The sequence below is a fragment of the Anomaloglossus baeobatrachus genome, chromosome 1 (assembly GCF_048569485.1).
Source record: "Anomaloglossus baeobatrachus isolate aAnoBae1 chromosome 1, aAnoBae1.hap1, whole genome shotgun sequence".
Classification (NCBI taxonomy): domain Eukaryota; kingdom Metazoa; phylum Chordata; class Amphibia; order Anura; family Aromobatidae; genus Anomaloglossus; species Anomaloglossus baeobatrachus.
Window position 1 is genome coordinate 803990146 of NC_134353.1, and position 26776 is coordinate 804016921.

The window sequence follows — 26776 nt, forward strand, 5'->3', positions numbered from 1 at the left end:
CTAACGATGCAAAATACTCACCAAATCGTTGATTGTTGACACGTCATCCATTTCCCAAATGTTGTTCCTTGTTCTGGATGCAGGTTGTTCGTCATTCCTGAGGCAGCACACATCACTACGTGTGACACCCAAAGAACGACGAACAATACCGTACCTGCGTCCTCCGGCAACGAGATGGGCGTGACTTCTATGCGGCTGCTCTCCGCCCCTCTGCTTCTATTGGACACCTGCCGTGTGACATCGCTGTGACGCCGCACGAACCGCCCCCTTAGAAAAGAGGCTGTTTACCGGCCACAGCGACTTCGCTAGGAAGGTAAGTATGTGTGACGGCTCCTAGCGATATTGTGCGCCACGGGCAGCGATTTGCCCGTGACGCACAAACGACAGGGCGGGTGTTTTCACGAGCGATATCGCTAGGGATGTCGCTGTGTGTAAAGCAGCCTTTACTCCAAAAATGCTGAAAATTCTGTGTTGGTCTTCTTATTTTCAGGGAAACACAGTATGTGATAATAATAAAATTATTATTATTAAGCTGCATCGCATAGGAGTACACTGAAACACTTTAGTGAGATGTGGAACAGCTACAGTATATATCTTGCTAGTCTCACTACTGCCACTAGATAAGACTCCGACCAGAGCAAGTCCCTAATAATGCGACTTCACCAACTCCACATATCCGGAACCATTTTAGGGAATTTAGTCTGTATTATGGGCACTTTATCAGCAGGGAACGAAGGAATTAAGATAACAAAACAGGGATATGCAAGGTATACACAAGAGCCTAATACCCTATCCTGCGCCATATTTAACATTTATCAGGAGTGTTATTTTAACAAATCAGGTCTAATACACACACTGACATGTCACAAAGCTTGATCTGTCAGGACATAGAAATAATTGGCATGATGCTAATTATTTATGGAATTGTTGGAAATACTGTTTTGTACTTTTTTATTTTTCATTTTGACCTGCTCTAATGCCTATTCAGATCCTGTAAAACCCATTTTTGCTATGGTTATTTTGACTCTAATTGCCCTTCCCGATTCTGCAATCTTTCTTCTCCTTTTAATGTTAATGCAATGAAGGCGTTGGGTACCTTTTTACCCAAGCTCTGCTATGGTTATCATGCCCACTTATTCATTCCTGTTGGGCTCTTTGTCCATCACTATTAATTTGTTGGCAATTTGCTTTAGTTGCAACTAAAACTCCAAACTCTCCCCTGGTATAAACCCATCACTCATTCTTCAAAGCCTCTCAAGGACCTTCAGATATTGGAGGACAATCATTCTAAGAATAAGGATTCACTGGAGCAGAGAATGCAATAAAATGATTTATGTTTGTCCAAAACTAAAACGTGAAGTGTGTGATTTGTAACAAGAATTGTTTCACAGCTTAATGTATTCATTCATGTTGTGATTTGCAATGTGCAAAACGCATTTATGACCGGGAAGTGAAAAAGAGCTAACATATTGTACAGATATACAGTATATATACCGCTACGACTTTATTTTTTATTATTGCTTCAATACATCTAAAATATAGCAACTTGCATTAGACTGTGGCCTTGATTCAGACTGTCGTATCGGTCACCAGTCTTAATTAGGGACGTGCAGCAATAATTCTGCACATCTAATCAGTGGTGTGTGTGCTTTGCCAGAAATGTTACTCCTGTCATGGACTGCTCTAATATTTCTGGTGTAAGAAAAGCTGCTCTGCTTTATGTGAATTTGACGGGTGGACGTAGCTACGCTCTGTACCACTCCGGCTCCTCCCCAGCGTGCCCAATTCTGGCCGTGCTGCTGCAATCTGCCATGAAAACTTCAAAACATACAAAAGGGTTTATGCCCACAAACACTTTGCTGTATCATTCACTTTGTGTTCACTGATATTATGGAAATGGGTCTTGTTAAAAAAATATACTCTTAAATATATTTTTCGTCAAATACGTAAAAGCGCATGAAAGAAAGAAACTTCAAAAATGTAAAAAATAAATATATTTTATCTATTTAAAAATGGTTGCCAGGGTTCAGTTACAGAAAGGAAAAATAATATACGTTGAAAGCTTACGCAAAGAGTTCATTTAGTCCATAATGATCAATGGGAAGTCTTTACCCATCTTTCTTTGGGTCCTGAACGGCAATGCAGGGGATGTCATCTCTTAGTGTGTCTTCATCTTTGCAGCCTCGAGTCTTCTCACAGCAGGCAATGTGGGGAGCGACCAGTAGCCCCCTACATCGTGCATTATATACCAGCTGTTCAGACCATATAGGGCATTCTAGTGTAACACAGTTGAATATAGTTCCATATTACGTAACCTTCTGGAAACTTCGGAAAGCTTCGGGAAGGATTCAAATATATCCCTCCATGCTCATCACTCAAGTATATTCAATATGGGCATATTTATCCCTTATAAACTTTATTAATAACCTATGCCCTCCAACATGAACAGAACTATGAACGTATATGTCTTACTATGAAATATTTGATAACTTGATGTATTAATTTCAATCATTTTACAATTCCCCCTTGAAGTGGGTGGAGCAACCCCGAAAATTAATTAATACATCAAGAAAATAACAAATCTTCTTTCCTTATTTGGCAATAACGGATTAATATCAATAATAATGATGAATAATAATTAATTTGCATTATTCATGTCGTAAGTTCAATAATATAATAATGTTGATTCATGTTATGACAGGCTGTGACTGATCAATCATATAAAAATGTATATAACTATACTTCGCTAGACCTAAAAAGAAATGCAAAAACCAAATCCGGTCACCATATGATGTCCTCTGAGCTGATGTCTTCTTATCTCCGATGTAATCCGGCATAAACACAGTCTCTTAGAAATAAATCCTTTGATAAAAATGAATGGTTACCAATTCATACAGTCCCATATTGTTTATCATTGTTAGATCACAGTCCATAAACTTTATTTTTTATTGCAAAGTCCATAGCCAATGTTGATAAACCACAGTTCATGAGTGTAGAAGAAGAATAGCAAAAAGTCTTTGATGTCTGTGCAGTGTGATTTACACTAGTCACCTTTCATGCTGCCTGTTGTCAAATAACCCAGGAACAGATGTTAAGAAGTTCTTGGTCAGCACGACAGGGGTTAACTTTAACACGTCATTGCTCTTCTTAGTAACTTTAGGGAGGTCTTAATGCACAGACCATGTGTCATTGTCCATCCTTGGACCAAAAGATATTGCGTTTCTGAGGTGCAAGCACGGTAAGTGTATTGTATGTTTCACAGTCTTATTTGAGACGTTACCTTTTGGACCTTTTTGCAGAATCCCTTTTAACTTTAGGATAATTATAAAGTCTTTTTATCTTCTATAATCTTGATTGAAGACTGATTCATTCCCTAATCTAAATACCAAATATGGCAATAACTATCACTAATAAATGTCACAGCGTACCATAACTCTAATACTATAATACCATGTCATTATTATTATCGTAAAAGTATTAATATAATTGATACTCAGAATGATAAAATACTGTATAATAGTATAGACGATAGTATTTTCTTGTAATGACCTTTTTGTCGTTGGTGCATTACCCTTCCAAACCCATAGGTGGCAATGTGTTGAATGTAACCAAAATATAATATAAAATATGAAACAATATAATGTGTACCTATAACATGTATCATATTATAAATATGAAAGGCAACAATGTGGCTTATTAGTTAGATCATTTGTAAAATTATAAACCAAAGCAAATAACCTTTTGAAAAAGACTGGATGATATAATCAAAACACAATAATACGCATTATAAATTATTATTGATTAAAAATATAATATATATTATTTGTAAATATAGGAAGGTAAACCTAGATATACCTTAATCTTCCATCTTTATTACTCTAATTTAATTTATTTGATTTGTCTATTATTTATTAAATAACCTACTATAAAGAAATGTGTAACTATAAGTAATATTTCATCCATATTAATATAAAAATAATGTATTACTAGGAAATAATTGTATATATTGATGAAAAAAGTATCTTTTCTTCCAAAAAATGGAACTTTTCCCTTTTAATATGATTCATATTTAATAAAGTAATATTCTTATATTAGATATTACTGAACTAAATATTGAAGTGTTTTCTCAATTGAGATATTTAAAATCTGAAGAAAAAATAAAAATTGTAGAATTAAGATTAAAAATGTGAATATTAAAATAATAATTAATATAAAAAATAGGAATAAAAAGAAAAATGAAAATCGGAATAAAAATAAAACTTGAAATAAAAATAAGGCCTTCTATGTATATAACACCTATGTCTTTAATAATACATAACCTTAATGTTACCAGATAACCTTAATATTACCAGTATCTTATAAAATTACCAAACCTATCAATAACCAATAAAAATAATTAAGTCATGTAACCTTGCAAATAATACACTTCTCTTAGTATATAAATACATTATGATATACTTCAAATATATTTTTTATATTCCCAATTCTTCCTTTGTACTTGAAATATTAATTATTAAAGTATCCTGTAAACACATATATTTATCAAATATAAATGTGTGTGATTGAGACCAAACCTCTCCCTTTCAATATCATGAAATATGATATTATAAAAAATAATATGTTTAGATTAAATTAAATTAAAATTTGTGTTATATATCTTCAAGACCATATTATAAATATCACTTCTATATTTGAAAAGAAAAAATGATTACCAATCTGTGTATCAGTAAAAGAAGTGACTAACACAAAAGATATAAGAAAATCAAAACGTTATAACCTTATTCTAGAATGTAACTCTTCAGAATAAACCCTTAATAATAAAAAAATCCTAATATCTCTATACTAAAGACATATGTCTAAGAATTAAAATATATATCTTGTATAAATTCCTTCATTATTTATACTTATGTACTATAACTTATTTATTCTATATAGTATACATACATATCTTATAACTTCTAAGTTAAAACAAAAATTCCCCCTTTTTTTTTTTTTCTCTCTCTCTGGATCCAAATACTTTGACTTTAGCAGCTGCTCAAACAATCAATCATTCATTGACACATCTATGCACACAAGACTGCCATGGTCTTTAACATACACTTCTACATAGAAACTGACAAACACATATCCCTTTTTTTTTTTCCAATATTCTATGCGCATTTCAAAAATTATGTTACTAATTTGAAGTACTTCTTGAAAAATACAAATTCCAATGTATTACATACTGTACATTTGACCATAGAAATATTTGATATTAGCTTTAGTAATTCAAGTCACATGCTCTAGTACGTGCAAGGAACACCATTCCAAAACAGCAAGCAGTTTTACTACATTCCAAAGCTCAGATTACATTTCTAATAACTCTAAAGAAGATGTATGTGTATTCATAAAAGAAACATTAAAATAATAGTTCTCTGGCAATTGGTACCTGAGAAAATAATTATTATTATTATTCGTGCTTTCGCGATTAATCTTACCCAATAAAATATATGTTACCTGATTGAGGACAAGAACATATGTATAAATAAAAAAGTTAATACTTCATCAATCTGCTTTACTGATAAATTCTGAGGGAAATAAAAGAATAAAATTATTATCATATTCATGATAAAAATGAAACACTTTGAATCTGTTACTTTCTCTTATTGTTTTATTTTAAATATTATTATTCATATACAGAGATCAAATTATTAATTTATAACATTAACTATCATTTGACTAAATGAAAATATGACCTTGATTTACTATCACTACCTTTAATATATATATATATTCAATGTATATGAAAAATTATGATTATCAAACAGCAAAATTAATTTATCCAGAAATCCCCTTTTATCCAGCTAAAAACCAAACCTCAATTTTTGCAAGATTCGGTTTATTACAGTAATTTCCAGAAAATTGGAATTGAAATTATTTTGTAACTCAATTTTTGTCCTTAAATGAGAAAAAATATCTTTCTCTGAAAAACCACCCAGCTGTCGCTGGCTATCAAATTCTCTGGACGACCTTTTTTCTTTCACTAGTGACCAGGGGAGAGAATCTACACAAGACACCTGTTTCTGTCTTTCAGGGCTTTTAAAAATCGCTTGTCTGAGATAATCGGTATCAGATTTTGTGACAATTTTCTCTTTCATTGAAGGTGACAAGGAAAGAGGGGGGGTGTATGACTTATAATTCACATGAAGGTTCCTGCGAATTTCATACATCTTGTCACAAAAATATTTGGATCTGGGAGACACTGTTGGTTTTTCACGGAAACTCTCCCTTTTTTGTATTGGTTTTTCAGAATTAATTAATTTCTGTTTTGATTGACTTTGGCGATTTCTAACAAAATCGATAAATGTCGTACATTCGAATAGGGACTTTTTATTTAATGCCACTGCACAGGCGGCATTGTCAAGGAAATTAAATTTCTTGATGAATAAACGTATCATTCCATCCAATCCGACATTTGGAATAACCGCCCTATACAAACGTTCAAAAACGGACATAAATGAGAACGTACTCTCATTTTGTTCAATTTGTAATTCCTTCAACATCTCATAGTTTGGATCAGATTCATTCCTTGCACAGAAGATGAGATATTTCAGCCTTATGATATCGTTATCATTTGAACAATCAAATGTCTCATTGTCAGAAAACTTTTTCAAAGCCAATTGTCTAAAGAAATGCTGAGGTAACCACATACGGAATAACTGATTCGTCTCACTATTGGTTAAACTTAACTTCTCGATGGAACTTTCAAATATCTCTGAATTTCTGCAAACATGTATTTTAGGATTATATGCGGGAATTAATTTGCATATGTCCAATAAATTTTTTCTAAGTGTAATCCCTAACTTAGCCTGTTCTATTTTTAGAAACTGATCGTCGCCATTTTTTCTCTCCACTTGTCCTTCTCTGACAGCTTTCTGCCTGTGTCCCATTCTGGCTCCTCCCCCTTCTGGCTTCTCTACGTCATTTCCTGCTTCTTTCCCAGTATGCTGAAAATGACCTTGATTACGTAGCACATGTCTACCGCCATTATCAAAATTCTGATTTGAATTACAGTCTAAATCATCTGACTGATCATTTACAACATTACAGTCAGAATTCACAATATCACTGACTGACACTCCAGGTTCTAAGCAGTCTTTGGATTTCTCTGTCACTGACTCTCCTGACAATTCAGGTTGTCTATTTCCACCATTTTTACACTTTTCTACGATTAACTTGTGAAAATCATAGACTAAATGACAGACATTTCTGATTTTCTGTTTCTCTCTATTAAAAGACCTTGCACATTCTACACGTGAATTCTCAAGTTCACACTCCTCATAAAAGCGTAACCAAAGCTCCTCTACATTAGAAATATCTGAATAAGTGAACTGAAGTTTACTTTGCTTAACATATGAAGAGATAAAATCCATTTTCTTACCTGAAATGATCAGATGATCTGATGGATGATCCTCTAAGACTTGATTCACCTTGTTCAGCACGTCCAATACTTCTTATGGACTGACTTTATCTTCTTACTCAAAAATACGTCAAAAGTTAACTTCTGTGGCTTTGTAAAAACTTTAAAGTTCATTAAAAAAAAAACATTCATGCAACTTGACTCATACGTATTTCCTAGGTTCTGCGTGATTTTTTATAAATTGTCGATTCCTGATCCTTTGCAGGAGATATTTAAAATACTTATGACTTTGATAACTTCGACCCCCCCTTATGCAAAGTGAAGGAACAACAAAAAAATGTAAAAAAAATCACGAATAGCTGACTCGCCAAAATGTTAAAAAAATATACTCTTAAATATATTTTTCGTCAAATACGTAAAAGCGCATGAAAGAAAGAAACTTCAAAAATGTAAAAAATAAATATATTTTATCTATTTAAAAATGGTTGCCAGGGTTCAGTTACAGAAAGGAAAAATAATATACGTTGAAAGCTTACGCAAAGAGTTCATTTAGTCCATAATGATCAATGGGAAGTCTTTACCCATCTTTCTTTGGGTCCTGAACGGCAATGCAGGGGATGTCATCTCTTAGTGTGTCTTCATCTTTGCAGCCTCGAGTCTTCTCACAGCAGGCAATGTGGGGAGCGACCAGTAGCCCCCTCCATCGTGCATTATATACCAGCTGTTCAGACCATATAGGGCATTCTAGTGTAACACAGTTGAATATAGTTCCATATTACGTAACCTTCTAGAAACTTCGGAAAGCTTCGGGAAGGATTCAAATATATCCCTCCATGCTCATCACTCAAGTATATTCAATATGGGCATATTTATCCCTTATAAACTTTATTAATAACCTATGCCCTCCAACATGAACAGAACTATGAACGTATATGTCTTACTATGAAATATTTGATAACTTGATGTATTAATTTCAATCATTTTACAGGTCTCCATGGTTAATTTTTTTTTTTTTTAAGACTGATCTTATTCACATAAAATAGAAAGTGAAGAAACACTGCAAACTGTTTTGTATATTTTGCTAGAATTTACAAGAACCGCTTTAGACATTTCATTTCTATTAAAAACAAACTTGCATTTTAGGGAGCAAAATTCTCTGGAAGATGGAGAAATCCCCTGGTTACAGTATCGTGAGGACATCGAAAGCAGCACAGATGAGGAAAATGAGATTGGACCCCATTATTTACCACCAGGCTTTTTTATTTTGGATGGGAATAACAATTTGGAGGATGACTCGAGTATGAGTGAAGATTTGGAAGTTGAATGGAGGTAGGTTGAGTTTGTCATGCATGCATGCATGCATTCATTCATTCATACAGAAATGTGATTTATAATGTGGAATACCATATAATCTTTAAATCTGACTCTCATGTGAGGTAAAGTTCTTTTTATATACTTGCTTTGTTGCATCAGATTAAACCCAAGACATAACTATGCCAAATCTGTGGGCAAATCGATAACGAACGAATGTTGAATAAATTGTATCTGGACGAATTCTGTCAGGGGTTTCAGATTTTCTTAGGCAGTAACAGTTCTGCAAATGCTGCATGAGAAAAGGGCAATTTGATTTGGAAATAATTGCCAAAAATGGGCTCTTGTTGGCGCCTCTCCAAAAGTGGGTAAACCAATTTGTTTCAAGCTGGTGATGCTGACTTAAACTCACCTGTGGCAAGTGACAGATGTGGTCAATAGGAAAATCACAGCTAAACCAGGCAGAAATGGGAGAACTTGACTCAATCGTTGCAGTGTGTGGCTGTGTGTGCCACACTAAGCATGGAGAATAAAGCAGGAAAGAGAATTGTCTGTGGACTTGAGAACCAAAATTGTTGAAAAATATGAACAATTTCAAAGTTACAAATCCATCTTCAGAGATATTGATTATCTTGTGCACCATGGACAAAGGAACATCAAGACGTTTACAACCCATGGCACTGTAGCTAATCTCCTTGGACGTGGATAGCAGAGAAAAATTGATGAGAGGTTACAACACAGGTAGTCTGGGTGGTGGATAAGCAGCCTCAACCAAGTTCCAAAGAAATTCAAGCTGTTCTGCAGGCTCAGGGGGCATAACTGTTAGCGAGAACTATCCCTCAACATGTGAATGAAAAACGCTATGAAAGGTGATAAAGGATGTCCCCACTGGTGACACAGAGACATAAAAAAAAGCTAGATTACAGTTTGCCAAAATCCTTTTAGGAAAATGTCTTGTGGACAGATGAGACCAAGATAGAGCTTTATAGCTTTATAGTAAAACCCATCATTCTACTATTTACTGAAAATGGAATGAGGCTTAGAAAGAAAAGAACACAGTACCTACAGTCACATATGATAGAGGTTCAAAGTTGTTTTGGGGTTGCCTTGATGCCTCAGGCACTGAGTGCTTTGACTCTGTGAGGCACCTTGAAATCAAGAGCTTACCGAAGAATTTTAGGTTGCAATGTAGTGCCCAATGTCAGAAACCTGAATTTGTGTCCTAGGTCATGGGTCTCCAGCAGGACAATGACCACAAACATACTTCAAGGCGCACCCAGAAATGGATGTAAACAAAGTGCTGGAGTGTCCTGAAGTGGCAGCAATGAGCCCAGATCTAAATCCCAGTGAACACCTGTATAGAGATCTTAAAATTGCTGTAGGGACAAGGCATCCTTCAACTATGAGGAACATGGAACAGTTTGCACGAGACAAATACTCCAAAATTCCAGTCGAGGGGTGTAAGATTGTTTTTGATGGTTATAGGAAGCGATTTGATTGCAGTTATTTTATTCCAAAGAGCGTGAAACCAAATATTAATTTTGAGGGTGCCAACAATTTTGTCCGGCCCATTTTTGGGGCTTTGTATGAAATTATGCCCACTTTGCACATTTTTTCTTTTTTTTTTTTTTTTTTTTTTCTTCGTGTTGCTGCAATACAGACAAAGAAAAAAAATGTGCAATTGCAATAATTTTGGTGTGTGTGTGATATAAATTTACTTTACTTTCTGCCAATTACTTCTAGGTTGCTAGATGACTTTGGAGATGGTATTGGCGTAGCTCAAGCCATGTCCTACATGGATTCTCAGTTTCTTACATACATGGCTCTTGAAGAGAGGCTTGCACAAGCAATGGAGGTAGGTTCAATTTTATTGCTGTAATTTGTACTGCTAATTTTTTTTGAATGTTGTCTGTAATTAATGTGGATCAGTCACCAGATTATACAATATAAACTGCATGCGTTATAAAATAGATTTTAGACTTTTTGATGCTGGTGTAGTTACTGTGGAAATCAATCGCGGAACATCTTTATTATCAGTTATAGGCTGAAAATTTCAATATAAGACATGATAAAATGTGTGAGTGCAGCTCATTTTAATATCGTGAATATACAGCCATTCGATCAGACATTGAAAGCAAGCACATTAGTCTCATCAGGTGTAGGATCTATTTTTATTACGTATGCAAAATCAATTTATTTATTTTAGCCATCAACTTTCTGATCTTAGTTGCTGATGTTTTTCTAACCATCTTTTGATATGACCTTCTGTATGACGCATGTTGCTAGCACAGCATTACTCTGGCGTTTTAACTGTATTTGTCTCCATAGACTGCTCTGGCACATCTGGAGTCTCTAGCGGTAGATGTGGAACAGGCCCACCCTCCAGCAACAAAAGAAAGCATTGAGTGTCTTCCACAGATCGTCATCACTGATGAACACATTCGTAAGATTATAAATTATGAAATTATAATTTAGGAATGTTTTGCTGGGCGCTTAGTTTTACCTTCATTTCACTGTAATCAAAGGGGCAAATTACATTACTTGAAAGGTGAGGATTCAGCCTTAGAGCCACTTTAATATATTGGGGAATTTCAGTTTTATAACAGATGGTATAATATCTAGCATTAAAGGGGCTGTCTTACAAAGGACACTTATTCCGTATACACAGGATGGATGAATAATGTCATCCCTCTGCTGGTATCCACCAGTTTCTAGAATGGGGATCCAAAACTTCCTTCTCTGCATGATCATAGTGTGGAGTGATGGTGAAGCATGTGTGGTGCATCACTTTATTGTAGTTTGATTAAAAACAATTTAAAGGATTTTGTCAGTGAAGACCATAGCTGAAAAAATACTATTTTATTTCAAGATCAATGAAAATGCAAAATGATGACCTTAACATCTATGTAATTGTTTTTTTTACAAAACAATGCCGTCAAAATCTTGTATTATGTAATCGATGCATGTTTTCTACTACAACCCTTTTCCGGTGATCCCAATAGTTGAAGGCGGCGGTCCCATTCCATTACTGCTGTGTCTTATTGCATATCTCAGAGAAAATATGTGACCTACATTATTGAACTATATCATTTATATTTATATTGCTACCCATGGGACAGCCGTTGTTCCACAATTTATTTTTTTTTTCCCCTTATCATACACCTCACTAGTTGTCTTTGGGGCTGGTGAAAACAGAGGAGGAGAATGTCTCTCTGCCCAATAGACCCTGGTAGAGTGCCAAGAAGCATCCTGCACCACCACCCATTCAATCGGCCTTAACACGGTCATGCACTGATATTTGGTGATAATTGTTATTTGTGGGAAAATCCTGTTAATCTCAACCAGGACTTATTAGCTTGAAAGTGCTGTACAGTGTGCGTGTGTTTTGTGTTTATATATTATATATATATGTGTGTGTGTGTGTGTGTGTGTGTGTGTGTGTGTGTGTATATATAATTTCTTTGTCGCTCCTAATTGGGAGACCCAGACAATTGGGTGTATAGCTACTGCCTCCGGAGGCCACACAAAGCACTACACTAAAAAGTGTAAGGCCCCTCCCCTTCTGGCTATACACCCCCCCGTGGGATCACGGGCTCCTCAGTTTTATGCTTTGTGCGAAGGAGGTCAGACATCCACGCATAGCTCCACTGTTTAGTCAGCAGCAGCTGCTGACTATGTCGGATAGAAGAAAAGAGGGCCCATTCTAGGGCCCCCAGCATGCTCCCTTCTCACCCCACTTTCTGTCGGCGGTGTTTGTTAAGGTTGAGGTACCCATTGCGGGTACGGAGGCTGGAGCCCACATGCTGATTCCTTCCCCATCCCCATTAGGGCTCTGGGTGAAGTGGGACTTTACCGGTCTCCAGGCACTGAGACCGTGCTCCTTCCACAGCCCCCGGAGAATCGGCTGGATATGGAGCTGAGTATCGTCAGGGACAGGGCCATGCTTCGTTAAGGTACTCTGTGTCCCCGGGCATACCGCGCGCACACCGCAGCATGCTGGGCGTGTTAGTGCGCCGGGGACATCAGCGCTGCTGCGCTTGTGCCATTCCTCACTACAGCGCTGCTGAGTGAGTAGACTTAGTACGAACGGCCGCGCCGGCCGCTGGGGTCAGTTTTCACTGCGACGCGGCTGGGACTTGTGGTGCGCCGGGGACTTCCGCGCTAGCCGTGCATCTATGACGGCCGCGCTTATTACTACAGTCCCCGGCTTTTGCGGCCTAGTTCGTTTCGTTCCCGCCCCCAGACCTGCCAGTCAGGGGGAGGGCGGGACGCTGTACAGACCATCAGCGCTGAGGGCTGGAGTCTGCTTTACATACTCCAGCCCTCACACTGGGCACAGTGGGACGCCAGTTTCCCGCTCTTTGTTTGTGGCACGCCCACGGTCCGCCCCTCCTCACAGGACGCCGGCAGCCATTCCTGTCTGCACGCTGAGCTGGAGAGGGGAGACTGGGAGACCCAGACACGGGATTCTGCGACCTCACACCCGCTTTTCAGCGGGCGGTAAGCAGCCCTCAAGGGCTCACCCCCACTTGTGCCGAAGTGTACTTTGTATTTTTGTGCTTGCATACTATACATTACACTGTACGGTCGCTGGTGACTCTCTGCTATATACCCTCCTAGGTTACTCAAGGCAGACAACAGCATGTCGTCCGCAAAAAGCAAACGTGCCAAGGCACAGACTTTATATGCTGCTTGTACCGCATGTGGGGCTGCTCTACCGGCAGGTTCCACTGACCCCCATTGTGTGCAGTGCTCGGCCCCTGTGGCACTTGCTCAGCCGGGGCCGCTGCTAGAGGTGACCCAGGGAGAACCACCTGTGAATGCTGTCCAGGTGACAGGGACGGAGTTTGCAGTTTTTGCTGACAGATTGTCTATGACTATGTCTAAAATTCTTGAAACATTGCAGTCTAGACCAATAACTCAGACCATGGGCACTGTTGAATCATTGCTCCCTGGTCCCCCTCAGCTGGATCTCTCCCGAGCTCAGGAGGTGTCGCATGCACCCCAGGGTGACGACTCTGACTCGGACGACAGTCCCAGACGGCCTAAGCGGGCTCGCTATGAGCGGCCCTCAACTTCATCACACTGGTCAGGGTCCCAGCTGGACGACTCTCTGTGTGATGAGGCGGATGTGGCTGATCAGGATTCTGATCCTGGGACCGTTCTCAATCTGGATACACCTGATGGTGACGCCATAGTGAATGATCTTATAGCGTCCATCAATAGAATGTTAGATATTTCTCCACCAGCTCCTCCTGCAGAGGAGTCAGCCTCACAGCAGGAGAAATTCCATTTCAGGTATCCCAAGCGTAAATTGAGCACTTTTCTGGACCACTCTGACTTTAGAGACGCTTTCCAGAAACACCACGCTTATCCAGATAAGCGTTTCTCCAAACGGCTTAAAGATACACGATATCCTTTTCCCCCTGACGTGGTCAAGGGCTGGACCCAGTGTCCCAAGGTGGACCCTCCAATCTCCAGGCTTGCAGCTAGATCCTTAGTTGCAGTGGAAGATGGGGCGGCACTTAAAGATGCCACTGACAGACAGATGGAGCTCTGGTTGAAATCCATCTATGAAGCTATTGGAGCGTCGTTGGCGCCAGCATTCGCAGCCGTATGGGCACTCCAAGCTATTTCAGCTGGGCTTACACAGGTCGACACGGTCACACGTACATCTGCTCCGCAGGTGGCACCATTGACCTCTCAAATGTCTGCATTTGCGTCTTACGCGATTAATGCTGTCCTAGACTCTACGAGCCGTACGGCAGTGGCGTCTGCCAACTCTGTGGTTTTACGTAGAGCCTTGTGGTTGAGAGAATGGAAGGCAGATTCTGCTTCCAAGAAGTGCTTAACCAGTTTGCCTCTTTCTCGTGACCGACTGTTTGGTGAGCGTTTGGATGAAATCATTAAACACTCCAAGGGTAAGGATTCATCCTTACCTCAACCCAGACAAAACAAACCCCAACAGAGGAGGGGACAGTCTGGTTTTCGGTCCTTTCGAGGCTCAGGCAGGTCCCAATTCTCCTCGTCCAAAAGGACTCAAAAGGATCAGAGGGGCTCAGATTCTTGGCGGACTCAATCACGACCAAAAAAGACAGCCGGAAGAACCGTTACCAAGACGGCTTCCTCATGACTCTCAGCCTCCTCTCTCCGCATCCTCGGTCGGTGGCAGGCTCTCCCGCTTTGGCGACATTTGGCTGTCACAGGTCAAAGACCGTTGGGTGAGAGACATTCTGTCTCACGGGTACAGGATAGAGTTCAGTTCTCGTCCTCCAACTCGCTTCTTCAGAACTTCTCCACCTCCCGACCGAGCAGATGCTCTTCTGCAAGCGGTGTCCGCCCTAAAGGCGGAAGGAGTGGTGACTCCCGTTCCTCTTCAGGAACGAGGTCGCGGTTTTTACTCCAATTTGTTTGTGGTGCCAAAGAAGGACGGGTCGTTCCGTCCCGTCCTGGATCTAAAGCTGCTCAACAAACACGTGAAAACCAGGCAGTTCCGGATGGAATCCCTCCGCTCCGTCATCGCCTCAATGTCTCAAGGAGATTTCCTTGCATCAATAGACATCAAGGATGCTTATCTCCACGTGCCGATTGCGCCAGAGCATCAGCGTTTTCTACGCTTCGTTGTAGGAAGCGAACACCTGCAGTTCGTAGCTCTACCTTTCGGGCTGGCGACAGCCCCTCGGGTCTTTACCAAGGTTATGGCAGCAGTAGTGGCAGTCCTGCACTCGCAAGGTCACTCTGTGATTCCGTATTTGGACGATCTACTTATCAAGGCACCCTCTCAAGAGGCATGCCAGCACAGCCTGAATGTGGCACTGAAGACTCTCCAGGGTTTCGGGTGGATTATCAACTTTTCAAAGTCAAATCTAACCCCGACCCAATCACTAACATATCTTGGCATGGAGTTTCATACTCTCTCAGCGATAGTGAAACTTCCACTGGACAGTGTTCACTACAGACAGGGGTGCAATCTCTCCTTCAGGGCCAGTCGCACCCCTTGAGGCGCCTCATGCACTTCCTAGGGAAGATGGTAGCAGCAATGGAAGCAGTTCCTTTCGCGCAGTTTCATCTGCGTCCACTTCAATGGGACATTCTCCGCCAATGGGACGGGAAGTCGACATCCCTCGACAGGGATGTCTCCCTCTCTCAGACAGCCAAGGACTCTCTCCGGTGGTGGCTTCTTCCCACCTCATTGTCGAAAGGAAAGTCGTTCCTACCCCCATCCTGGGTGGTGGTCACGACAGACGCGAGCCTGTCAGGGTGGGGAGCAGTGTTTCTCCACCACAGGGCTCACGGTACGTGGACTCGGAAAGAGTCCACCCTTCAAATCAATGTTCTGGAAATCAGAGCAGTCTATCTTGCCCTACAAGCCTTCCAGCAGTGGCTAGCAGGCAAGCAGATCCGAATTCAGTCGGACAACTCCACAGCGGTGGCATACATCAACCACCAAGGGGGAACACGCAGTCGGCAGGCCTTCCAGGAAGTCCGGCGGATTCTGACGTGGGTGGAAGACACGGCATCCACCATATCCGCAGTTCACATACCAGGCATGGAAAACTGGGAAGCAGACTTTCTCAGTCGCCAGGGCATGGACGCAGGGGAATGGTCCCTTCACCCGGACGTGTTTCAGGAGATCTGTCGCCGCTGGGGGATGCCGGACGTCGACCTGATGGCGTCACGGCACAACAACAAGGTCCCGGTTTTCATGGCGCGATCCCACGATTACCGAGCTCTGGCGGCAGACGCCCTAGTTCAGGATTGGTCGCAGTTCAGGCTACCTTATGTGTTCCCACCTCTGGCGTTGTTGCCCAGGGTGCTGCGCAAGATCAGGGCCGACTGCCGCCACGCCATCCTCGTCGCTCCAGACTGGCCAAGGAGGTCGTGGTACCCGGATCTGTGGCACCTCACGGTAGGCCAACCGTGGGCTCTGCCAGACCGTCCAGACTTGCTGTCTCAAGGGCCGTTTTTCCATCTGAATTCTGCGGCCCTGAACCTGACTGTGTGGCCATTGAGTCCTGGATCCTAGCGGCCTCAGGTTTATCTCATGAAGTGGTTGCCACCATGAGACAGGCTAGGAAACCATCCTCCGCCAAGATCTACCACAGGACGTGGAAGATATTCTTATCTTGGTGCTCTGCTCAGGGAGTTTCTCCCTGGCCATTTGCATTGCCTATTTTTCTTTCCTTCCTGCAGTCTGGGTTGGAAAAAGGTTTGTCGCTCGGCTCCCTTAAAGGTCAAGTCTCCGCGCTATCCGTATTTTTTCAGAAGCGCCTAGCGCGACTTCCTCAGGTACGCACGTTCCTGCAAGGGGTTTGTCATATCGTCCCCCCTTACAAGCGGCCGTTGGAGCCCTGGGATCTGAACAAGGTCCTAATTGCTCTCCAGAAGCCGCCTTTCGAGCCTTTGAAGGATGTTTCCCTTTCTCGTCTTTCACAGAAAGTGGCCTTTCTAGTGGCGGTCACGTCCCTTCGGAGAATGTCCGAGCTGGCGGCGTTATCATGCAGATCTCCCTTCCTAGTATTTCACCAGGACAAGGTAGTTCTGCGTCCAATTCCAGAATTTCTTCCTAAGGTGGTATCCTCCTTTCATCTCAACCAGGATATCACTTTACCGTCTTTGTGTCCGCATCCAGTTCACCAATTTGAAAAAGGTTTGCATTTATTGGATCTGGTGAGAGCACTCAGGATCTACATTTCCCGCACGGCGCCCCTGCGCCGCTCGGATGCACTCTTTATCCTTGTCGCTGGTCAGCGTAAGGGGTCGCAAGCTTCCAAATCCACCCTGGCGCGGTGGATCAAGGAACCAATTCTTCACACCTACCGTTCTGCTGGGCTTCCGATTCCATCAGGACTGAAGGCCCATTCTACCAGAGCCGTGGGTGCGTCCTGGGCATTACGGCACCAGGCTACGGCTCAGCAGGTGTGCCAGGCGGCTACCTGGTCGAGTCTGCACACTTTTACCAAGCATTATCAGGTGCATACCTACGCTTCGGCGGATGCCAGCCTAGGTAGACAAGTCCTTCAGGCGGCGGTGGCCCACCTGTAGGAAAGGGCTGTTTGACGGCCCTATCACGAGGTATTCTTTTACCCACCCAGGGACTGCTTTTGGACGTCCCAATTGTCTGGGTCTCCCAATTAGGAGCGACAAAGAAGAAGGGAATTTTGTTTACTTACCGTAAATTCCTTTTCTTCTAGCTCCAATTGGGAGACCCAGCACCCGCCCTGTTTTCTTAGGGATTGTGTTTTTTCGGGTGCACATGTTGTTCATGTTGAAGAGTTCAGTTCTCCGATGTTGTTCCTCGGATTGAATTTGTCTTTAAAACAGTTATTGGCTTTCCTCCTTCTTGCTTTTGCACTAAAACTGAGGAGCCCGTGATCCCACGGGGGGGTGTATAGCCAGAAGGGGAGGGGCCTTACACTTTTTAGTGTAGTGCTTTGTGTGGCCTCCGGAGGCAGTAGCTATACACCCAATTGTCTGGGTCTCCCAATTGGAGCTAGAAGAAAAGGAATTTACGGTAAGTAAACAAAATTCCCTTCATTAGAAAAATTTGTATATCTTGTATTTTATTCCTTGAATTCTTTTCTCGTTTTCGGCTTAGACGCCGTGTGGGCAGGCCGAATTACTGATTGACAAACTTCCCTGTGCAATCACACCTAGAGAGATGTTAGTAGCTCATTAGGATCACCTCCTTGAATGCTAAACCCAGATTAAGCAAGTATCACAATGAATAGCACACATGCTGTATTACATTTTCCCACACACCTGTCCATCTTTGCTCAGATCTTCCTGCACTAGAGCATTTTGCTGGGAGATCAGACTACATGGTCAACATGACAGGTTCCCTAAAATGGCTTTTTATACGAGTGGGAGCAGTTTGGGTAATGGTGATAGCAACTGCAGTGAAATGTAATCTGAGGCATCCCTCCTGGCACTGTCAGGAGACTGGCATCATATATGACAGCCTGTGGTACAATTATGTGAGAAGAAAAGGCCAAAACTGAACACACTAAATGTACACATTAAACCAACATCTACCTTTTTCTTTCTTCCTATTCCACACTATGTTGTAGACCAACCATTGGAGAGTAGTGTAATTTCCGTGATATTTTCTGCATCATTTTTATTTTTTTTATTCTACCTCCATGCCTCGGATTTTACCATACCATCTCTGCTGTACAATCTGCTGTTTGCACAGAACTCATGAGTATATAATGTGAGACCAAACAATGTTTTTGCTGCTCTGCCAGCGCCCAGCCCAAATGGAAGACCTTGTGTTCTACCATATTTTTGCATTGGTGTGTACTGAACTTCAGTAGCAAGCCATTCAGACTGTTTCCATTGTTTTTATCCATGTTATGTTTAGAGCCCTTTTTAAATACCCTTTAAAATTTCAAACATTTAGATGCGTTTTCCCAAGAACAGAGCATTGTGGTCTCTATCTCCTTTCTTTTTAAAAATCCTGAGTATTCACAGTAAAACATACTTTTAAGACAGCATTCAAGTATGCTATCCTTGGCAAGAACAAGTGTTCTGTGCGGAGAAAGGAGTCCCAAAAATACAGAAAATGAAGTACTACACATGAATAAAGAAAATACAATCTGCTCAGAGCTGCAGGGTAGATAGACAGTTTGGAAAGTGTGATACATTGAGGCCCCAACAAGGACTAAATAAAATAAACCACCGTCCATGCTCAATCTAACCCCTATATATTGACTCCCATGGCCTACGACGCTTGCGAGGGTTAGATAATGATTGATTATATAATTATATATTATGGTGTGTCCACCCATATCCTGCCCACCGCCATTAACTTGAGAATGGCGGCAGCTATTGGCATAGGAGTAGTGTCTAGGTATAGTAAAGTAGCCATGCCCTACGCAATGAAGCCACATATAGCGCCACCTGGTGGAAAACAACGGAGTTAGCATTTTTATCTCGAAAGCGGAATGAGATAGAGATAAAAAGTGAATTAAAAAATTGTAGGGTATCATCAATTCAATACGAATCGACACCTATATATAGATAGATATATAGATAGATAGACATATATTATATATATATATATATAATATATATATATATAATAAAATAAATAATATAGATAGAGATATATATATATATATATTATTCAAGAAGCCGCTTTATGTATGATTATAGGTAAGAGCGAAAAATAGTTTCCATATTCTCTTTTTAACAATGTGTTTTTTTGAGACGCTGTTTTAGTTAAAACAATCTGGAGTGAGTATTGAGTTGGAAGTATTACCAGTATCAGTATGTATAATATTCAGCATGTGGAGTAAGAAAAAAGAAATAAATGAGTTTATATTTTATATCAAAACAATTTATTTCTTATCTGTTCTTATTCATATATAACGCTGGTTTTCTGGTTGAAGGCAAATAGAGACTATTCATTTTGTTTCAGTTGTAGGTCAAGACCAGTGCTGTGCCATATGCTGTAGCGAGTATATTAAAGATGAGATTTTAACAGAGCTCCCTTGTCACCACCTCTTCCATAAGCCATGTGTGACTTTGTGGTTACAAAAAGTAAGTATCTTCTAAGTGACTATGTAGTAAGTCAAAAATACTGCAGTCATCTTCAGTTGAAATGAATAGAAAAGTGTCTGCATAGTTATCCTGTCACACGAGATTCAAAGATAAGAATATGTTTTTTCTGCCTCATCCCCAACAAAAAGTTAAAATTGCCTGTGATGGATATACCAGTCAAATATGTGTAGGCATTGCCTAGATGTATAAGCTGTATAACTTGCCTTCTATTCTTTTTAACTTTCTATTATCAGAATATTGCAAGCACTATAAGAGCTGACTTTCTTTCCCTCTCTTCCCATCATGCATTGGGCTTTACCAAGCAGTTAGATGAAGTCTGCACACTGCCTTTGACATCTATTTGCTGCTTTATGGCCAAAGCCACTCTCTGTAAATCTGTGTATTTCCATCTTGCTCAGTGTCATATGATTTATATAACTGTTGCTTCTGCTACGTTTCATCTGTCTTGATTTAGAGATGAGCGAACCAGAGGTTCGATGTTTTTACCAAGCAAAGACTTTACTAAAAAAAAAAAAAAATAGGGTTCAGAGTTTGGGTGCTTCACGTCTGCGAACCACTCAAGCGAACCACTCAAGCAAACATCGATCGCTATGCTCAGGTACACGCTGTGCTCAGCTCACTGCGAGCCGCTTGCAGTGTTTGGACAGCTCGCACTGGTGGTAACAGCATGATCAGATGTAGTGTGCACCAAAAAATGTTTTTGAAAAACTCCGCTCACCTGCCCCTGGAAATGCTCTGTTTATGGCTGGGTTCAGGTCAAGTCTGGGTCCCAAACAGAACTTTTGTCTAAAGTCCAGCTGAACCCGCCGAACCGATTGTCCACGGGTCCACTCATCTCTAATTCTGACTTCTTCATTTACTTTTCATATTCTTCTTTATTCTCTTCCAAGAAAAATTGTTAGAAAGCCTTTCCTTTTTCTGGAAATGTATTCATTTGGTTTATTGACAACTTTTATAGACTGAACTATGAATATTTTATGTACACTAATGCTTTTACATTTACATGAGCAAGCCGGTCATTTGTTGACCTGATGCCAAGTCAATTCCATCATGCCAGTTAGTTATTACATGTGAAGATAGGCTATTGTATGCCATGCTGGTTAATTACCGGATATGATTATGCTTTACATCTGGAATAGTTGTGATAAATAACTCATTCCCAGATTAAAAAACACCTGCCATCAATAATCATAAGTTTCATTTCTGAATGAAAAACCACAAAAACACATTTCTAAACCATACCAATATATTTATCAAAAATGTCATTTTTATTTATTAGATGCAAAAATAAAACACATATATAGATGCAATAAATACACATGCTTTATATATAATAGCAAAAAAATAAATCAAGATAGGACACATGTAGTACATATAGAGGCTGCAAGATTACTGTAAACAATCAGGACAGAACGAAGCTGGGGGACAGTTTCTAGGGACAAATTAGGTTCAGCATATGATAACAACCCATAATCAGCTGAATTACTCCACATGACCCCAAAATCCACAGTAATAAAGAAGAACGTCTTTAACCCAGGGATCCTGATGCACGTTTCGCAATGATGAGCTTATTCTGAGGTTCATTGAAGCCAATGTAATAGTTGAACACTTCTGTGTCTCTTTTCTGCAACTCTGACTTCATAGGGAGTAATGAACTAAACACCATTCATTAGACTTTGTTAGTAGACCATTTAAAAAGGACTTCTATGGCAATTAAAGTGAAGTCATGCTTTAAAACCAATTTCAAAAGGTGCAGGGTCACTTTTAATGATATGCCTAGGTTTTATCTTCAGAAAGTTATTTCTACTAGTAAATTTTGTACACCTTGCAGCAGCTTTGATTTTTCTCTATTGACTATTAACATGTGGTGTCTGCATTGTAGAAATGTCACTTTATACTGTGTGTTGTCTTGGAATTCATTCCTATTTATCTATAGAAGCTCATAGAGTAAGGGTTACTTTGCACGCTGCGACATCGCTAGCCGATAGTACCCTCCCCCGTCGCACATGCGATATCTTTTGATAGCTGCCGTAGCGAACATTATCGCTACGGCAGCTTCACACGCACTTACCTGCCCTGCGACGTCGCTCTGGCCGGGGACCCACCTTCTTCCTAAGGGGGCGGGTCGTGCGGCGTCACAGCGACAGCAGGCGGCCAATAGAAGCGGAAGGGCGGAGATGAGCGGGACGGAAACATCCCGCCCACCTCCTTCCTTCCGCTTAGCTGGTGGAGGAAGGTAAGGAGATGTTCCTCGCTCCTGCTGCTTCATACACAGCGATGTGTGCTGCCACAGGAACGAGGAACAACATTGTACCGGTCGCTGCAGCGAAATTATTAAAATGACTGACACTACACAGATCACAGATTTACGACGCTTTTGCAATCGTTTATCGGTGCTTCTAGGTTTTACACGTTGCGACGTTACTGGCGCCGGATGTGCGTCACTTTCGATTTGACCCCGACGACATCGCAGTAGTGATGTTGCAACGTGCAAAGTACCCCTTATTCTTACAAAGCACAAAAATCAATTATAAGTCAATTTATTCAACTACAGGAAGGAGGTTACATTCATAACTATGTTTATTACTCTTTCCAGTCTGGAACATGCCCTGTGTGCCGTCACATCCTGACATCTCTGCTTCCTGAAGCTGCAGCGGCTACTTCCTTCCTATCGGACCATGACAGCCCCCCATCAATTCATAATGCTGCAGGAACTCGATAATTCATTTACTCACTAATTGTTCCAGTTAGTTTGGAAATGATATTCTAAGAACAAGCTACTGTAAATGCACACTGACCCACTGAAAATGTTCAGCATAAAGCCTAATATTTATTAGTTCAGAATAACTAGAAGACTTTGTAAGCCACATTTATGTATATAGCTTTAGTTGTCTAGTTATTGGGAAGATTGCAAGCAAATATATTGATAAATGCTACTTTGTGTTCAACGCGTTTAGCTTTCTTTTTTTGTTTTGTGGCACAACACATTTTTGTGTTTTCACAACTGCAGTGCAGTTAGAGCTTTACAGAAAGGAGCTACTAAATCTTACATTTATGTTATGTTTACATCCTTTCCACACAAGAGGTAACAGACTTTGCAAAGCATTTTGTCTGTGTGCCCTCAAGTAGTGAAAAGGTTGCAGCTGTGCCACTTTTGTAACTGATCTTTCATGTTTGCATCAAATGTGAAGACGTTCTGTGATAATAACAATTGGTTCCACTGAAAATAAAATGCATACTGAAACCTACTTTGAAGAGTCTTTTATTTTTGGGTATAAATCCAGAGCACGTTTCCAAGCATCAGTCAGGTGACATGAAAGCGTGCTGATGGTAAAGCTGTTGTGTGCATGTATGTATGTTTTTGTGTGTGTTTCTATGTTCTGACCTTGTGCCTCAATGAAGTATGATCTGAGTGACTATAACTGTTGGTGCCACACAGGACAGTTTGAGTATCCCGAGGGATTTTCACACATTTACGTGTAAGAACCTGATAGAGGAAGGTATACAAGATAAATACACTGTATCGCCCAGTGGTTGGAAATAACTTAATAATCAAATTGGCCTGAAGAAAACAACCATACCGCAAACTGCCATACTCTGTACGATCATATTGGTTAACATGCGGCACTAACATGATCATGAGCGGGTGTTAGCTATGTATCATAGCTGATGCCCTGCTGTAAGCCCACGATCGGCGTTAGCAACAATCGCAGACGTTTAACCCCTCAGATGCCGCTGTCAATAGTGGCAGCAGAAGTGACCAGCTTGTAAAAGGAGGGTGCTCCTTCTCTGCTCCCATCGGCACAATGCTATTGCGTCGATGGATTCCATTGTGACTCCAGGCTGAATAATGGCCACGGGGTCACCCAGGAGCCGAGGCCTGTGACCGGACATGCCTCCTGCTTATGTGTCAGCCACTGATCTAATGCCCAGCAATAGTAAACATTTAATAACATTTAGATCAGCAATCAGGGCAAGGAAAGTTGATGTCCCATCATCGAACTAGGTAAAAAGGTTTAAAAAAATTGTAGAAATATTTTTTAAAAAAGAACAAAAAAATGAATAAAAATTATACCAATAAATACATATATTTATTTAAAAATAAGCCAAAAAAAGTACACATTTGGTATCATCATGTTTAGAACGAATAAAACTGTCACATTAGATAGCCTCTTCAGTGAAAACAGAAAAAAGAAAGGGGGGGGGGCAAAAACTAAACTTTTTAATCATACCACCCATTAAATCGGAATAAGATGCGATAAAAAAGTGGAATAAAATGTGATCATACTGCCAAAAAATACCCTTAAGGCATCTAGATTCTAAATTGCGTGTCACTTGTGGGAGGTTTCTGCTGTATAGGTTCCTTAGGGGTTCTGCAAATGCAACATGGTGCCCACAATCTATTTCAGCTTTTTCAAAATTCAAATAATGCTCTTTCCATTCCAAGTCCTCCTGTTTGTCCAAACAGAGGTTTTTTCACCACATTTGGGGTATCCCTGCGCTCATAAGAAATTTAGATAAACTGTGTTGTCCACTTTTTGATGTTTCCTCTTGAAAAAATTGAGAAATTTGGCGCAAAAGCAAGATTTTTGTGAAGGAAAAAAAAAAAGAAAATTTTCACTATGATGACCTAAGGTTATCAAAATCTGGGAAGTACCTGTGTGTTCAAAATGCTCAATATACCACTGGATAAAATGCTTGAGGGGTCTAGATTCCAGAATGGGGTCACTTGTTTGGGGAGCTCCACTGTTTAGGCACCTCATTAGCTCTCCAAATGCGACATGTCGTTCACTAATGATTCCAGCCAATTTTGCGGTCAAATAGCACTCCTTCCCTTCTGAGACCTGCCGTGCACCCAAACAGTTGATTTCCAGCAATATATGAGGTATTGGCATACACAGGAGAAATTGCACAATACATTTCTTGGTGAATTTTATCCTAATACCCTTGTAAAAAGTAAAAAAAAAAAAAAGCTACTTGGTTGAAGTAACAATTTTGTGGTAAAAATATATTTTTTTTTATTTTCACAGCTCAATGTTTAAAAATTGTGACACCCCCGGGGGTTCAAAGTTCTCACCAAACATCTAAATAAATTCCTTGAGGGGTCTACTTTCCAAAATGCGGTCACTTGTGTGAGGTTTTTGCTGTTTAGGTACCTTAGGGGCCCTACAAATTCAACATGGTGCTCATAATCTTTTTTAGCTAAATTTGCTTTCGAAAATTAAAATATTGCTCCTTCTGTTCCGAGCACTCCCATTTGTCCAAACAGAGGTTTCTGACCACGTGGGGTATCAGCGCGCTCACTAGAAATTGGGGAACAAATTTTGAGTTCCATTTTGTTGTGTTACTACTTCAAAAAGTAAACAAATTGTGTTCCAGAGTTATAACCTCATAAAGTGACACTGGTCAGAATTGCAAAAAATGGTCTGGGCATTAAGTACAAAATTGGCTTCGTCTTTAAGTGGTTAAACCACACTGTGAATTGCGTACAAATAAATGAAAGCACATTCTCAACCTGTTGATTTAGTCGCTCTTCCTCCAAAGGAGTGCAGCAAGGCTTGGCTCACATTTATCCTGTGCTCTACACTGCACACTTACATGGGGTTTCCATGTAAATCTCTGAAATACGTGATTCAGATGGAACCCCCCAAAGGAAGATTGTCTATAATGAGACTGATTGAGTCACCTTGGAACAACACTGAACGGAGGCCAGACAGAGTCCAGAGCCTCTGCTACACTGAATGAATTCCTCAGGGGGGTGGTCATTTGAATCCTGTTGTTCAGAGATTTAGGTGGAAACCAGCAAAATCTGTGCTCCCAAATTCAAATGCCCCTCTCCCCTCTGAGCCCCACAGTGCAAACCGCATAGTGAGCCCGGCAGCCTACAAGAAGGAATATCTCTTAGCCAAGACTCTATAGTATATAGAGATGTAAAAAAGTGTTTGACCCCTTCCTGATTTCTTATTCTTTTGTACATTTGTCACACTTAGGCTAGGTTCACACGCTGCGTTATTTTGACGCTGCCTTTGTGCGTTTTTTGCGGCAAAAACCGCACAAAAATGCACCCGCGGCAAAAAACGCACACGTTTTGCCGCGATTTGGTGCGTTTTTTTGCTGCGTTTTGCTGCGTTTTTGCTCACTGCGTCTTTATGCGTTTTTTATCAGTGAACAAAAAAAAAAAGTCTGTCATTTCCTTCTTCAATGTGTTCTTCATTCTCCACTAGTGTATGCAGAAGAGCAGACAGCAGCTGTCGAACTACAAGGCTCAGCATCCTCCATCCAATAGTGTATGCAGGAGAGCAGACAGCAGCTGTCGAACTACAAGGCTCAGCATCCTCCTTCCAGGACTGTATGCAGGATTTCTTTGCCCCCCCCAAACAAAAAAAAATGACGTGGGCTTCGCCATATTTTTGTATGCCAGCCGGGTACAGCAGGCAGGTACGGGCTGCCCCTAACCCCCAGCTGCCTATTTGTACCCGGCTGGAAACCAAAAATATAGAG

At 40.7% G+C, this 26776-nt stretch overlaps 1 protein-coding gene across 3 annotated transcripts in view; it reads left to right on the forward strand.

The window, feature by feature from the left end:
• PJA2 (praja ring finger ubiquitin ligase 2) overlaps positions 1-23523 on the forward strand; it is a 63637-nt gene extending 40114 nt beyond the window's left edge. For all 3 annotated transcript variants that reach the window (XM_075325022.1, XM_075325024.1, XM_075325023.1), the window contains 5 exons: positions 8543-8728; positions 10454-10565; positions 11039-11153; positions 20133-20254; positions 22872-23523. In XM_075325022.1, coding sequence (XP_075181137.1) covers positions 8543-8728; positions 10454-10565; positions 11039-11153; positions 20133-20254; positions 22872-22997 — 661 coding nt within the window. In that variant the 3' untranslated portion in view covers positions 22998-23523. The remainder of the gene's footprint in view (positions 1-8542; positions 8729-10453; positions 10566-11038; positions 11154-20132; positions 20255-22871) is intronic.
• The last annotated feature ends 3253 nt before the right edge of the window (positions 23524-26776 follow it).